Below are 16647 nucleotides of genomic sequence, written 5' to 3' on the forward strand. Positions count from 1 at the left end.
GCCCGCCTCCCGCACACCCGCTTGGGCGCGCCTGGCCCCGCTGGGCAGACAAACTGCGCGTAGGGCTGGACGAGGCATCCCTGAGCCCTCACCTACTCACACTCACTCTCCTCACAGACATACACACACACACTTTCGTGCCACACCCCTTATCTCCTACACACCCCACGGGCACATATACCCTCTGTCTTACACCCACACTGTGACACACGAAGTCACACCTCACACACCTGCTCACACAGATGTAGAACCGCACACGCTCACAGTCCATCGCTCCCCACCCACCATCGTGCATTCACCCATCCTGTTCTCATCACCCATCTCATCCATGCCCTGTCACACATGCCTTGCCAACCCGCATCCTCATCACACCCCCACCAGCCCACATGAATCATGCAAACAGACAACATGTCAAACAGGAGGAACTCAGCATAGCCCTGCTTGTCCACTACACACTCCACACCCCTCCCACACAACCACATACTCCTCCATCACACACACAGCCTTCCTAGCACTCACAAAGCACCTCCTATTCCCAGTGCACACTCAGCTCTCGCAGACACCATCATACCGACCCCACCCTCTATATAATCCTACTCTAATGGGCGCTACCTGCTTCAGTACCCGGGCCCATCAGGTATACAGAGCCCAGTGGCCATCGCCATCATTCAGCCACTCACCCTGACACTCATCTGCCACTCTGGACCCTCTATCTAGCAGCATAATGCAGGGGACCACAGAGCACACCATGGTGACCCCACCACACTACTCTGCCAGCCACCCACTAACCCCCACTCCTCCCAGAAAAAAAGGGCCAGGAAGAAAGGAAACTAACACTTACTGGGGCTGCTGTGTGCTGGGAGCTTGTGTGTATTATCTGGTTCATTGAATCCTCACAGCCACCTAGGGAGGTATGCTTTATTACACCCATTGTTCAGGTGAGAAAACGAGCCTCAGAGATTGAATAAACTGTAGCAAGATCATGCAGTCAAGATGTACCAGCCCAGAGCTCCAACTCAAGTGCTGTTTCCATTACTCAAGGCTTAACCTCAGGGTGGACCCAGGGAGGGAACTCCAAACAGAGGCTGGGGAATATAGTTAGACAATGATACAGAGCCACGTGGACCACAGAAAGGTGAGGGGGCTCACATGAAGACACAGGCAAGGATGTAGAGCCCATCTGGCAGAGACACAAAGGCCCTGGATCACGCAAGAGGGGCCCTGGGGCCATACCCAGTAAAGGCACAGGACTGGGGTCGCACAATTGGGCAGGTAAAGGTTGCACAGGCTAAGACGGACGAAGACTGGGCTCTTACACAGGTTGGATGGTCGACAGGAGCAGAGGAGCTCTTTCCCCAACCTGCCTCATCCACTGACAGAGCTGAAGGAATGGAGAGGGGGCAAAAACTGGGTAACCTGAGCCCAAAAGGGAAGGGAAGGTCTGTAGCTCTCTGACCTCCAGAGACTGCAGGGCCAGACACTTGGCTGTGAGCCTGGAGGGGCAACCAGAGGGACTATTAGGTGACTGCCCCCTCCTTCCTATGCAGTCCCAGACTCAGACCCTCCATTACCTCACTGCCCCAGGGACTGCAATGTGAGGCAGGAATTGAGGCTGAAATCAATGTGGCCCGCTATCTCCCCACCACTGCCCCCACCACTGCCCCCTCCTCTCTCCACCGGTGAGTGAGTCACCTACTGGCAAGTTAACCCCTTCCCTACTGCAATAAAGCCCAAGGACAGAGCTCAGAGGGGCTCTGCCCCCCAGATCCCCCACTTCTGTTGGTTCAGAAAAAGAGCCAGGCATGGCACAGGAGGGAAAGAGGGCCCCACACATCTGGGAGGGTTGCACATCTGGTAGAAGACACAGTGCCCACGGAGGAGAGATGGGAAGAGGCCCCTTTCGGGGCAGGGTACAACCAAGTGGGGGCCTAGCCTGGTAGGGAGGGGCGGGAATCCGGGCGGGAAGGGCCCCCCTGCCCTGGGCGCTGGGCCAGCCCTATACTTAGCTTCTATTGTTCAGGGTGGAGGAACCCTGGGTGGGGGTGGATTAGGAGCAGAGGGGAGGGAGCAGGTCCTGTCCCTAGACAGCTCCCCCTCTCTTGCCATCCCCAACCCTAACAGGGGCCTCCCTAGTTGGAAAAAGGTACTGAGCAGGACTGTGATGGCAGCCACCCTCTGCACCAACCCCTAACCAACTCCACAGAAGGACTGCCCCTAAACAGCCCCCACTGTGCCACCACACCCAGGCCTGGGGACAGGGAACCCAGACGAAGACATCAACAGTCACCCAGGCGGGCCGTACAGGCTGAGGCCTGCCCAGAGGCCTGGGGCGAGCAGCCAGGGATGCTGACAGACTGAGGGACAGGCAGAGGCGCACTCTAAACTCACGGGGCCCATTTATTGAGCCCGCTAGGCACCGCACCCCTGCCGGCCGCCTGCGGCTCCCCACCCTGCTCTCCAGGCCCAGGTCCCCGCCTCAGCTCACCACCCTGGTGTCCCCAGCTCCCCTCACCCGCTTTCCACATACACACCCACCCACCCACCCCGGGCGGCGTCGGCGACGGCCAGGGTTGCCTGGGGAACGAGCCCAGGATTGGGCTGGCGCGGCTCGGCAGGGATGGGGGGCTAAAAATAGCGCTGGGGTGAGTCAGTGTGAGTGGGGCTGGGGTAGGCAGGGGGACCAGGAGGAAAAGAGAGACAGGGGAGAGTGTGTGGGGGATGGTCCCCAAGGATTGGGAGATGGGTGGGATGCGGGGGTCGGGGGTTGAGAGACGTGGGTTTGGGGAAGGGAAGGTGCGGGGGCGGGGAAGGGGTGTACAGGCGCTGGGGCTGGGAGGGTTGGTCTGCGCGGGCTGAGGGAGGCGCCAAGGCCCGAGCAGAGGAGGGGGCGCCGCCCTGCGTTCCCCTTCCCTCCCCGCGCTCACGAGATTTTCCACTCGCCGCCTGGCCCCTAGCCAACCCCAGGCAGGCCCCACAAAGCCGCTTTGTGCAGGGAGGGCGGGCGGGTGCCCGGCCGGCCTGACACCCACGCGGGCCGCGGCGGGGCGCCGGCCAGCTGGCACCCGAGCTGTCTGCGGTGGGAGGGAGGGTCCCCCACCCAGCCCAAGGACGCGGCCGCGCAGGGGTTAATCGCTCAGGGGCGGGGAAGCAGGCCTCGGCCAATCAGCGGTCGGCGGGCGAGACGGCAACCAATGGGAAGGACGGAGGACCGACACAGCAGGCCTGCACCCAGGGGCGCGCGGGAACCAGCACCCCTGGGTGCCAGCGGGGGCTGGGCGCGGCCCTCGCAGGGGTGCCAGTCCGCGTCTACGCAACCCCCAGAGCACCTGGTTTCCCCGACTACTTCACAAGAAACAGGCTCAGTGGGGGGACAGCATCTTGCAGCCGGGAGGTGGCACAGCCGGGATTTGAACCCAAATCTATCTGGCTTAACAATCAGCTTTTCCGCCGAAAAAAGGGGACGGGAGTTCCCTGCCTGGTGCCTCGTGGGGAGCGGGAACAGGGGATAGGGTGGGGGTGGAGGAGGCGGCGCGGCGGGCTAGGGTCCAGCCGCCTGCGGTGCAGCCGCTGCCGCCGGTGGTAATGGGAGCCAGACGCCGTCGCCGCCGCTAATGCGCCTCCCTCCTGGCCACTAATGGAGCCATTAATACCCGGGCGCCGGGGGCTCCGGGACGTACCAACCCCTACCCCCTCTCCCTGCCGCGCATGCGCGCGCCTGCTGTCCCGCCGCGGCCTGCCGCCAGGAGGCAGCCTGACGCCTCGCAGTTCCAGGTGCTGGGGGCTGCTAAGCTGGTGGAGCTGGGGTCTCTTCTACAAAGTCACCAAGACTCATTCCTGCAACTTCACAAGCTCTTCCTCCTCTCCTCCTCTCCTCCTCTTCTCCAAGCCATCTTCTTCCCAACTCCTGCCTTTCCAGGGCGATCTCCAGGGGTCTCTGACACCTAGATCCGACCTTTTCTCTCCCCTGCTCTAAATGCCTTCTTGGCTCTTTACTGGCCCGCGTAGAGTCCCAGCTTCTCAGCCTGGCATTCAGGCTGGGCCTGTCGTCCACAGCACCCTTCTGCTAAGCCTGGACTCTGGTGTCAGCTCCAGCCTCAACTAGCCACTCGGAGTTCATGCACTTTCACTCCTCCTGGTCTTTGCTCATGCAGCTGCTTCAGGTGGAATTGCCTTTTCCTTTCTTTGACTACTCTGAAATCTCATTCCTCATACTTCAGCTCAAATGTCACCTCCAATGAGAAACCTACCTGATCCTCCCTTATCAGCCCCCATGAACCAGAGTTGTCCCTGCCCCCTGGCTTCCCCAGACTCAGTACCTCCCTAGGCTCATCCTTGCCTGTGCCTGCATCCACATCTGCCTTCCTCACCCACTTGCCCCAGGACTGCTCAGCCCTGGGCCTGGCAGAGGGATGAGGAGGGAGCTGGCTCCTGCTGGTGGAGATAGGGTTCACTGTTTGAGACAAAATGGAAATTATGGTGGGCAGTACCTGGATCTGGGGAGTCAGGAGACCCAGGCTTAACCTCTCTGGCCCCTCTTTTTCCCCACCTTCCCAAGCATAGTTGGTGGGTACTGCCTGGTCTCTGAGGCCCTACCTATTGGGGTGCACTATATCTGAGACTCGTTTCAATGAAGCTGGCATCAAATGAAAGGCAAGGGGTAGCGGGGGAGGTAGGGTGACCTGGGTCATGCCCTCTAGCACGTGGGTGGGCACAGAAGCTTCTTTCCTGCCGCCCCCCACAGCCGGATCTCCTAGCTTGGTCCATATAGCCCCTGCCTTCCTGCCTGTCTTGGGAACAGGTGTTTGGATGGTGGATGGGTCTGCAGGATGGATCTCAACACTTCTCAGCAGATTTCAGGGACAGTAGTAGGCAGTTAATTTGTCAAAGAGCATGAGGGGACTCCCCGGCCTGGACAACCTCCCAACACTCCCCAAGAAGGAAGTAGGAGACCTGGTGCTTGGCAACTGCCCACTGTCTTAAAAGAATAGAACACCTGATATGCACAGGGTGGGGCTGGGAGGCTGGCATGGGGGCAGCAAGTCCATCCAAAGAGTGGGAGTGGGAGGGCCAAAGAGAAGCCAAGGCTGGCCCAGAGACACAGGATGCCAAGACTGGCAGCCAAAACAGAAGGAGGGTGGGCTGAAAGCTCAGACAAGGACTGAAGTCTAGAGACAGACAAACCCAGGAAGACATAGGGAGTCCCCAGACTCAAAGAAGAGTCAGACAGATAGAGGTCCCGAAAGAGACACACGTATCGACCTAGAAATAGAGACCAGAGATAGAGCAAGCCAAGGATAAGACAGACAGACAGAGCCAGACTGCCAGACAGGGGCCCAGGACAAGAAGCAATGCCCGTCAATAAGGGGAAGCCAGGCAGGAAGCTGGGAGCTGGGAGGGAGGCCATACCAGGAATGGGGCTGAGACATCTGGCCTCCTGGACTGGGGCTGCAGGCCCTGGGGCGGGATCCCTCTCCTGGGGAGCAGGCGGGAAGAGTCAGAGGGAGGTGGCAACGGCAGCTGGCTGGCCATGCCATGCGCAGAATGTGGAGAATGCCAGCCGCCTGCCCCAGCAAGTCCCCCAGCGGAAGCAAATGCCTGGCTGGGGGCAGGAGCAGGCAGGCTGCCCTGGGCCGCCCCCTCACACCTGCTGCCCTCTGATGGAGGGTCAGACCCTGGCACGGGCCAGCAGAAGCGACGAAGCCTGCAACCTTACTATACCACTGAACATGGTCTGCCCTATCTGGGCCCCGTGGGGAGAAGGCTGCAAGCTGCCTACCTCCCAAGGGCTTAGGGAGGCCTCTGGGAGAAGAATGAAAGGGCCGGCTGTTCAGGAACCTGAAGGCGGCCTGGATACCTCAGCATGGGTGTTGTTAGGGAGGTGCTCCTCAGAACTGCCAGGACAGGCACTGGACAAGTTATGACGACCAGGTAGCCCCCAGCAAGGGGCCTCCCTTCTCTGATCCTCAGTCTACCCCTGGACAACAGGCCTGGCAATCTGCTTCACAGCATCAGGCAGAGCTGATGAAATGGCCCCAAGCCCGGGGTTAGGCACACAGTCTTCGCACAGTAGAGTAGGTATTATTGTTATCATTGTTATTATTGAAAGTGCTTGAGAGCCTGGGATCTGGAGCCAGACAGTCTGATTTCAAATCCTGGCTCTTGGCAGCTGGGTGCGGTGACTCACGCCTGTAATCCCAGCACTTTGGGAGGCCAAGGTGGAAGGATCACCTGAGGTCAGGAGTTCAAGACTCCTGACCAACATGGTTGGTCCTGGCCAACATGGTGAAACCTCAGCTCTACTAAAAATACAAAAATTAGCCGGGCGTGGTGGCGCACTCCTGTAATCCCAGCTACTCGGGAGGCTGAGGCGGGAGAATTGCTTGAATCCAGGAGGAGGAAGTTGCAGTGAGCCAAGATTGCACTATTGCACTGCAGCCTGGGCAACAGAGCCAGACTCTGTCTCAAAATCCTGGCTGTCTGGCTTACGCCTGTAATCCCAGCACTTTGGGAGGCTGAGGCAGGCAGATCACCAGGTCAGGAGATCGAGACCATCCTGGCTAACACGGTGAAACCCCGTCTCTACTAAAAATGCAAAAAAAAATTAGCCAGACGTGGTGGCAGGTGCCTGCAGTCCCAGCTACTTGGGAGGCTGAGGCAGGAGAATGGCGTGAACCTGGGAGGCGGAGCTTGCAGTGAGCCGAGATCGCGCCACTGGACTCCAGCCTCAGCGACAGAGGGAAACTCTGTCTCAAAAAAAAAAAAAAAAAAATCCTGGCTCTCTCTTTTCCTAGCTGAGGGACACCGGGCAAGTCACTTAGCCTCTCAGGCTACAGTTTCCTCCTCTGTCCAGTGGAACTAGTAATCATGGTACCAGCCTGGGGCATTGTGAGGATTCAGGGAGTAAAGGCTCAGCAGGACTCACTGAAGTGTGCCAGGCACGTGTATCACCTGTGCTGCTCGGTGAGTTATTATTACTGCCACTTTTGGTAGTGAGAGTCCCACAGTCTGGAGGCTGGGAGATGGCTCAAGGCCCTCATCCTGCCCCTCACTGGCTGGCTGGCCTCAATCAAGACTCTCCTTTTGTCAGGGCCTCACTTTTCCTCATCTGGAAAATGGTAACAAGAGCCCTGCTGGGCCTACTCTGGTAAGCCTCAGCATCCCCTGCACCAGCGCCATCCCTCCCCACTCCACAGCAGGAGTGGCCACATGAAACAATACTGTAGGAGCCATGTTGGGGGCTGTGGGCACATGGAGGGGTGAAGGGTAGGGGAGTGGTTACAGACCCTCTGATTTAGTTTCTTCATTGCCAAAGGACAGAAACCCCTGCTGTAAAATTTTGTTCCTATCACCTATAACAACAAACGTAAAAAATGTTGGCGTCAGGGTGAAACACACGGCTCACAACCTCAGTTCTGTATATGAGCATGAGGGGCAGGCATAGCCCATGTCCCTGTGCCCTGTCCCTAGGGACTGGCCTGGGCTGGAACCCCATAAGGGCAGGGCCAGGCCAGTGTTCCTTCCTGAAAGGGCTCCTGCCCTAGCCCAAGCCACAGTGGCTCCTACCCACATCCACACCCAGCCTCTTTCCTCCCTGGTCTCCCTGCCTCTGGCCTCAGAGACTCAAACACACCCTCCATGGTGCAGCAGTGGTTGAATCTGCTCAAACCCTTCCATGGCTCCCTAGTACCCTCAGGATACATTTCATAATGATCTTACTTAAGGGTCCTCTCTGATCTGACCCTTGCTCACCAATCCAGCCACATATCCCCAACACTCACTCGCCATCTAGAGCCTTTGACTTTGCAGATTCAACATCTTACAAATACCTGCTTTTGCCTTAAGGCCTTTGCACAAACTCTTTCCTCTGCCTGAAGGTCCTTCCTGCCTACCTAGCCGGGCTCACATCTGCACACCCTTCAGGTCTCAGTTCATAGGCACCTGGCCCTTCTTCCAAGAAGCCTTCCCTGACTTCTCAGACTGGAAGGCATCTTCTCTGGGCTCCCACGGCCTCCTGGGCTTCCTCCACCCCATCTCTGACCACCCCAGACTGTTACTGTCTAGGGAGGGGTCTATCTTTTCCAGAGGCCATGAACCCTGTGTAAATAGGACTGTGTCCTCAACACCATCCAGCACAGGGCCAGGCACAGCACAGGGCCAGGCCCTGAATCAACAGTAGATTAATAAATAAATAAAAATAAATAAGGCCAGGTGCAGTGGCTCACACCTGGAATCCCAGCATTTTGGGAGGCCAAGACTGGATTGCTTGAGCCCAGGAATTCAAGACCAGCCTGGGCAACATAGTGAGACCCCATCTCTATAAAAATAAATAAATACATACATACATAAACAAGAAAGAAAGAAATGCTAGGAAGGAGCTTCTGACAGGTCTGTCACCCTCTCTGTGTTGCTCCTACAAGGCCCAGCCTGGCCTTGGTCCCTGGCTGTCCAGCATCATCTCAAAAATGGCACTCTTCCACCCCCAGCCTCAGCTCTCCAGCCACCGTGGCCTTCCATCTTCCCCTCCCAGGCTGTGCTCCTTCCAGCCTCGGCGCTGTCCCGTCACCCTCCTCCCAGGAGGCTCTTCTGCCCCACGGTTGCTGGTTCCCACTCATCCTTCAACTCCTGAATTACACGCCCTGTCCTCAGGGCAGCCAGGCTAGATTCACACCTGGAGGAGTGCCCAGCACACCCCCCGGCTCCCTTCCACGGCACTGACTGTGCCTGTGATGTTTATTGGACACAGTGGTAAAGATGACGGCTCCAGTCCTGGTCCTGCCACCTCCTGGGAAGGACCTGTTAGAGACTCCGTCTGCCCATCTGTAATCCAGCACTATGGCCACATGGTCACGGGCCAGCCTGCCTGGGTTTGAGGGCTGCTGCAGGATTTACTAGCCATGTAACCCTGGGCAAGTTATGACCCTGGCCTTAGTTTCCTCTAAACAAGCATAATCATAGCACTCTCCTGTTAGGGTGGTTGTGAAGATAAAATGAGCTAATATTTGAAAAGGGTTTAGAACGGGGGTACATGGTAAGCGCTCTAGGAGGTGGATATGAAAATTTGGCAAGCTCACCTACATACAGTGCTTACCATGGCAGTGCCCTCACCCGGTCCCCCAAGACATGGAAGCTGTTGCCACAACTATCATTCTCTGTTATCCCATCAGCTCCATGGAGACCTGACTCAGTCCGCACTCAATAAAGGTTTGCTGACTGATAGACCTCTCGAGACCAGAATCTCTGACAGGAGGCCTCTGGAAACGGTGCCTTGAGCCTTAAAAGTCCATTCCATTCCTGACCTGTGAATTCCCACTGCAACATCTGTGCAGAGAGGAGGCCGGCCTCCCCTTGAAGCCCTCCCAAGGTGAGGAGCTCACCTCTCGAGAGTTCAGCTTGCAAGAGGCCCTCTAAGAGATGAGCTTGGCACAGCCCATCCACTTCCACTTCTTACCTGTTCCAGGCCGGCCCATGATGACTTCCTTCTTGGGGGCAGGGTGGCTGGTGTAGCTGCTGGGCACCAAAACGGGCAACAGGGCAGCAGGTGAGGGGTGGAAGGCCACAGGTTGAAAGGGTGAAGAAGCCAGGCCAAAGGTGGGCATCGGCTGGGCCACGGCAGTTGGTGCAGCTGGAGGCACAGTGATGGGCACGGGGGCTGGCAGAGGTGGGGGCAGGCCAGGCTTCCCACTGGCCACCCCAGTGGGCACCGGGGTCTCACGGCAGCCCCGCCCAGGTCCCCCAGCCCGCACCTCACCAGCAGTGCCCACCTCCCCAGGGAATTTGGAGGGCAGTGGCACATCAGGGTTGCGAACAATGACAGGTGAGTCCCGCTGCACGGCAGGCACCCTGCGCACAGAGGGCCCCGGATCCGAGGTCAGGCCGGCAGGCGGGGGCAACAGCAGCAATGGTGAGGGCTGGCGGGAGCGAGAGAAGGGCACAGCAGGGGACACGGCCCGGAAGCCAGCTGGCGTGGAGGGTGTAGATGTGTGGGACACCGAGTCCACACCAGAGTCTAAGCTGTCACTCTTGGGAAAGTCTGGGGCGGCTCCTCCACCCCCTGCGCCAGGGGCCCCCAAGGCCCCTGGGTGCGGCAACAGCTCTGTCTTCCGTCGCCCAGGGCTGATGGGCACGGTGAAGGTCAGGTTGGTCTGGAAGGTGGGTAGGATTCCAGAGGAGTGGCGCTCTCGGGGGGCAGGTGGCGGTGGGTGGGGGCCCAGGTCTGGCGGCGTCAGCACGCCTGCCTTAGGGGTGCTGGCGCTCAGGTGGCGACTGCGGACTGCAGTGCGCTGGATGACTGGCGAGGCATTGATGGGGCTGAAGTTGGCAGGGCGGAAACCGAAGAGTGGTGAGGGTGAGGGTGACGGGGCTGGCGAGAAGGGCGATTGCGTGGAGACGGGTGAGAAGGAGGGCGTGCCTGAGCGCGAGCTGCCCAGCGACACCAGCATCACGGCCGCCTCACACTCGTCGAACTCAAAGCGTGACAAGTCAGCAGGGGCCACCAGGCGTGGCCGTGAGTCTCCACGAGCCGCCACACTGCTGGCCTCACTGTCCCTCGACGTCTCATCACCCCAGTCAAACTCCGTGCTGCCCTCACGGGCTGCCACGGCCGCAGGCCGGCCCGCCCCCCCAGGTCCACTGTCTGCCAGGCCCTCCATCTCTTTGGTTCGCATGGACAGGTGACGTGAGCAGTAGCCTCGCCGCTGTGACTCCTTCATGCAGCCATCTCGCGAGCACAGCCGGCGCCACTGCTTGCCGTTGAACTTCTTTCGTATTCCGCTGGGTGTGCAGACCACATCACCCTTCTTGTACTTCTGCTGGGCCGCTGTCAGTGGCGTGCGGGCCCGGGCTGCCGGTGCGGTCCCCTTTTCCAGGGAGGCCACACTGCTGCTGCGGCTGCCACCCTGGCTCCCCTCCTGGCAGGGCGAGGGCTGCTCGCCAGGGCGGCCAGGGCCCACAAAGGCTGGAGACTTGGGTGGCGGTGACAGGAGCTGGGGTGGGGGCAGTGGGAGCAGGGCGGGGGTACCCAGCGCTGGAGGGTGCTTCTCCTCACCCTCCTCACAGTGAGTACCCAGGTTGCCACCAAAGCTGATCTTAGAGACCTCAGCGTCCTCGGGCTGTTTGGGGTCCAGGGCAGCAGGGCAGGGTGGCAAGGTGGCCCCAGGCTCCACGTGCTCTTCCTCGGGGCCTGTCGGGGGCTTCCTCAGCATGGCCTCAGGTTCCCAGGGGGGGCGCAGCAGGCGTAGGCTGGAGCGGGCCACCCACACGGCCTCCTCCGGCTCACGGTGCAGTGGCTGTGGGGGCTGCGGGAGGCTGCCTGGTGGGCCTGGCTGGGAGCTGGGGCCAGGGCTGAGACGGACCTTGTAGGCAGCTGGCTTGGTGGCCACCTCCACCACCACACCTTCCCGGTAGGCAGCCACGCCGGGCTCCACACAGGTACAGACAGCCGTGCCCACCACCAGGGCACCTGGTGGGGGTGTGGCATCCAAAACTACATCCACACCAGCACCTGGCACCCCCTCGTAGAAAGTCAGGGCTCGGTCACCAGGGAACTGCACACCCAGGTCCTGGCTTCGGCGCACCTGGCGCACCACAGCCGGCAGAAAGAGGCCGTCACCACGCCGGGCCAGCACCCGCTGGGACCGCAGCTGCCGCAGGTCATAGCTGCCACTGGTGCTGCCGGGGGGCCAGGGGCCTGGACCACAAGGCTCAGCCGGCTCATCCTCCAGGTCTGCCGAGTGCTCACTGGCTGTGTCAGTGGAGGAGGAGCGAGTGGAGGCGGGTGGCCGTGGAGGCACCCCCAGGCCACTGGCCTCCTCAGGGGTCCGCACCCGCTCTTCAGGGGCCCCAGCCACCCCACTGCTGCCAGCTCCGTGCTCCTCTACATACTTCTTCTTGGGCGCTCGAGACTTGAACGTGGCCGTCTTGCGGCTGAGTGAGGGCTCCCAGCGGCCTGCCTCCCCATCCCCTTTGGGGTCCTCAGCCGGGCCTGGAGCCGGGTCGCCAGGGTGCAGCTCCAATGGAGGACCTTCAGCCCCAGGGCCCCGCTCAGCCTCCTCTTCCTCCCCTTCCTCAGCCTCTTCGGGCCCAGGCTGCGGTTGCGGCTGCTGTGCCTCGTCGTCCTCCTCCTCTGGCTTGTCACCCTCCCCAGCCCCTCGCCGCCTCAGAGCCTTGGCCCTGGTAGCTGGGGGAGACTTGCTGCCACTGCCAGGACCTGAAAGGCCAGTGCATGCCTTCTTCATTGGCTTCATTTTTCTTCACCTGCAGGGTGGGAGAGCAGACAGGGATTATGTGGAACAACTCAGGAACCGCCCCCAGAGCCAATGTACCCTAAGATTTCCCATTTGCTGAGTCTACTGTCTCCATTCCATCCCCAAGGCCTCCTCACTGGCTGCCCTCAACTCATGTGATACCCCAGTCAGCACCAGGCACAGGCGAGCACCCGAGTCCCCTGAGTATACACACTCTGGCTCCTTGGGGAACATTCACAGACACCTGCTGGCTCTGCAGAGGACACAGAGCACATGCTCTGAACGCCCCAAGGGGACATCAGAAGCACTAACAGTTCACACCTATGGAGCACTCCCTGGGTCCTGAACTCCATGCTAAGCTTGCCTTATTAACCCGTTTCATCCTCACAATAGCCCTAAAAGTAGGTGCTACTATCGGCCTCATTTCACACCTGAGGAAACCGAGCCACAGAAAGATGAGGCAACTTGTCCAAGATCATCCAGGTGGGAAACAGTAGCGCTAGGGTCTGAACCCAAGCTCTCTGGCTCCAGAGTCCGTGCTCCTGACCATTTCAGTGTGCTGCCTGTCACATGATCCAGAGAGCACATTTACTCTCACTGTCGCCATGCAGACAGTACATGCACTCAGACACACACACATGCACAAGCACCAAGTCACAGAAAGGGAGGTAACTGGGCTGTGATATGAGCCTCTCTCCGCCCCCCACCCTCCCTCTGCCACTCTGGGCGGCCTGGCATGGCCAGGCATTGTGGGAAGAAGTGGGCAGCTGAGAGTCCCGAGGGACGGCTGCCCACTCTGTTCTGCACCCCAGGGCTGCCAGGTACAGCCATCTCCCCAGATCCTGGCAGGGAGCAGGCAGGGGCATGTCTGGGGCAAGAGCTCATACCCAGCACTGCCACGGGGCCGTGCATGAGCACACGCACGCGCACAAACACACACACACGCACACACACGCACAGAAGCACGCACACGTCATCACACAGTGGGACACAGAGCTACACCCCAGGGTTTCTCTGTCCCACTGGATGGGAGCCTGCTCCTCCCCCCACAGCACCCAGCGTGATACCCGCAAGCCCAGCCCCTTTCTTCTTGCCTGCATGCATCCCCGCCCTGGCTGGGCTGGCTCTGGCAGGGTGGTTGAGTCGGCCAGCCCCCCGCAAGTCCCCAAATATGCCCTCCAACTCCAAGTGGGGATAAGTGGGATAAGGTCAAAGAAAGCAGGACAAGCCCAACAGGCCAACCTCACCCACTTCCTGAACAGTCATTACTGCCCGCCCCCTTTCGAGCTGCCCTGAGAAAAGACAAGGGGAAAAAACTTTACTCTGAAGTGACTAAGAGAACCTGAGAGACCAAAACGGAGGCCTCTAGGAGGGTTGGGGGACCCAGGACCATAAGCCAAACACAATGAGGGGCAACCCCAACTCAGTCTTCCAGCTACTGGGGGACCCTTGACCTCATGCTCTCTCACTAGGGGCCTGCTCCTCCTGTGGAGCCTGGAGTCCCAGGCCTGCCCTTTCTCGGGCCAGTCCTGGGGTCCTCACAGGCAGAGCCTGGAGGGCACCCCAGGGCTGGCACCCAAGTGCCCAGAAGTTGGGTAGCCATTACCACTTACTACCCACTGACGCACTAGACTACCATATTGGGGACTGAGATCTGGCCCCGGTTTTTTCCAAACACAAACCTTTGGATACCCCACCCAGGGCCTACAACTATGCCGCCTGTACCCCCTAGACCTTGCTGCCTGGCCCAGCCTCTCTTCACCCCAGAGCTGCTTTCTTTCCCTTAGGGCCTACTCTCTTCCTGTCCAGCCCCTCTGAATAACTCCCACCCAAGCCCCGGGGGCCCTCACCTTCCTTAGATTTGAGTAGTAACTCCCGGAACCCAGGCCAGCCCAGGCCCCGGCTCTTTGGGGTCTCATACCCTCTGTTTCTATTAGCCCTCCTGGCACCAGCTTCTCTGCCACTCTCTCTCCCATCCTGTCACCACCTCTATCTCTACCTCTCTGTTAGCATGCCCTAGACCCCCTCCTGTCACCCCCTCCTTGTCACCCCCATTTATCTCTGTCACCTATTCCTCCCAGTCACTCTCCTGTCAGCCATCTCCGGACCTGTCACCTTCTCTCCCCATCACCTCTCCTTATCACACTCTCCAACTCTGTCCCCTCCCTCTCCCTGTCACCCTGATCTAGTCCTGTCACCCCTCCATTCCTGTTACCCTTCTTTGCCCACCACCCCCTCCCCCAATTACCCCTTTTCTGTCAAACCCCCACCACTTCCTCCACTCCCTCCTCCCTTCCCACCATTCCGCCCACCCCTTTCCCCCTGTACCCCCTCCCCGTCCCTGCCACCTGTCCCCTCTAGGCCCCCAGCCCCCCGGACCCCCCTTTCCCGTGTCAGCCCTGGCCCCGCCCCTCACCTTGGGCTCGGCGGGGTTTCGGGGCGGGGGGCCGTGGCTCCGGCTCGGTCCGGTCCGGTCCCTCCCCGCCCCCCCTCCGGCTCTCCCTCTCGATTCTCCCTTTTTTTTTTACTCCAACACACAAAATGGTGAATGGACCTGCAACAGCTGGAGCAGCCAGCCAATCAGCGATCACAACCCCGCTGACCGGCGCCAGCCTAGACCAATAGATATCCGCAGCCTGGTCGGCTCCGCCTCTCGACTACGAGCGACGTTCGCGGGGACCAATCGGGCCCATCCGGCAGCGCTAAGGGGCGGGGCCAAAGTCCAAGACCGGCCTCCCTCCGGGACCGACACCAACCTGAGCCTACGACCGCCTCATCTGCCTAGGGCCCTACCCTACAACAAGTGAAGGGCACCAGCTGTATCCAATTGCAGGCCGTCTTAGTTCCAAAAGACAAATACAGTACCCAGTCGCCATGCAGCCTAGGCCGGAACCCAACCTCTGTGAGGGACAGTAACCAATGAAATGAAAGAAGGAGGGGCTAAGGGACAGGTTGTCCAATGAGTGGACGTAGAAGGCGTGGCCCGAACGTTTGTTGACCGACTAGTCGCAATTCCTGCTGGGAATCGTAGTCTTCTCACGTCTTCGGCCCATAGCCGACAGTACAAGGCAGACTACAACTCCCATGTGACAGAGTGCCTGGAGCACCAAAGAACCCCGGCGAGGAGAAAAAGTCGAAAAGGGCAGTTCATCGTGAGTCTCACTGGACGCCAGGAGTGTCTTAGACCCAGGGCCCCGACTCACCCGTATTCCTGGCTCTGGCGTCGCCGGTGGCTCCTCTCAGTGGCAGCGGTAGCGGCAAGAGGGGGAGGTGCAAGGAGCAGCCAACCGCCACCCGCGAGCCCAGCAGCCAATCAGCAGCTCCCGGGGCGGTGCAATGACCTCACCGGCTCTACTCTCTTACCCCTCCCCCATGTGGTTGTTGCTGCCGGTAGACAGAGTAGGGAAGTTTGGGTTGGGGGAGGGGAGGCGAACCAGTGATGTCACCTTTCCCCTTCTTGATTGGCTGCCGGGTGGCCGGGACTACGACCAATCGACGGTCTCGAAAAGTCTGGCGCGGCCCCGCGGAAAGCACTGTTGCCACCGGGAGGGGAGAGAACGCGCGCTTGTGGGGTGTCGCGCGCTGCAGTATAGGCAACGCGCGCGGCCTGGGGCCCGGGGGACAGGTCACCTCCTCCAAGAGTTTGACATTTAGGACAGCGAAGTTTGACAGCCCACTAGGCATTGGGACAGGGGGCCGAGATGAGGAAATGCAGCGCTTCTTGGGGCTTCGCACTGCATTACGTGGAGAGCTACACCTTGTGGGTGTACGCCCCTGGCGGAGGGAGATTTTTAAAGATCCTAGGGGTAGGGGGGTATCACACTGGAGTGGAGGAGGACAGGGAGATGCCCTATTTGTAGTAGATGCCTGCTGCCCAGATACGAGTTTACAACCAGGTGTGAACCTGTCTGCAATGCATTTATGCCTTCCACCTTGTATTTGCCCTGGTCCGAGGCTAATGGGAAGCCATATGGGTTACGCTGGCCGCAGGGAGGGTTTCTTTTGCCTGTGACAGGTTCAAATTGCACACTGGAATTCACACCATTTGTGGGGAAACTGCATCCAGTCTATGGCAAGTCATACTGTCCACGAAACACTCAAACTACGTGTGAAAGAATGTGCTAGGGCATAGAGCCAGTTCATAGCATAGAAGAAATATCAGTTGTCCAATGGGGTTCATGGACTATGAAGGATATTCACATCTATGAGAAAGTCCCACTGTTCACAAATTATTTGTCTGGAGATTGGGGGAAATTCACTGTCCACAAGGAGTTCACACTCGGAAGGAATCTTATACCCTACACTGTTATATTATTATTATTTTTATTTTATTTTATTTTTTTTCCCAAGACGGAGTCTCGCTTTGTCGCCCAAGCTGGAGTGCAGTGGCGCGATCTCGGCTCAC

General features: G+C 59.3%; 1 protein-coding gene across 1 annotated transcript in view; it reads right to left on the reverse strand.

Moving 5' to 3' along the window:
* CIC (capicua transcriptional repressor) overlaps window positions 1–15502 on the reverse strand; it is a 27667-nt gene extending 12165 nt beyond the window's left edge. Inside the window, exons 1-2 of the mRNA XM_011982871.1 lie at window positions 15446–15502; window positions 9449–12252 (exon numbers count right to left, since the gene is read on the reverse strand). Coding sequence (XP_011838261.1) covers window positions 9449–12242 — 2794 coding nt within the window. The 5' untranslated portion in view covers window positions 12243–12252; window positions 15446–15502. The remainder of the gene's footprint in view (window positions 1–9448; window positions 12253–15445) is intronic.
* Between the last annotated feature and the right edge of the window lie 1145 nt (window positions 15503–16647).

Source organism: Mandrillus leucophaeus, unplaced genomic scaffold (genome assembly GCF_000951045.1).
Source record: "Mandrillus leucophaeus isolate KB7577 unplaced genomic scaffold, Mleu.le_1.0 Scaffold106, whole genome shotgun sequence".
Classification (NCBI taxonomy): Eukaryota; Metazoa; Chordata; class Mammalia; order Primates; family Cercopithecidae; genus Mandrillus; species Mandrillus leucophaeus.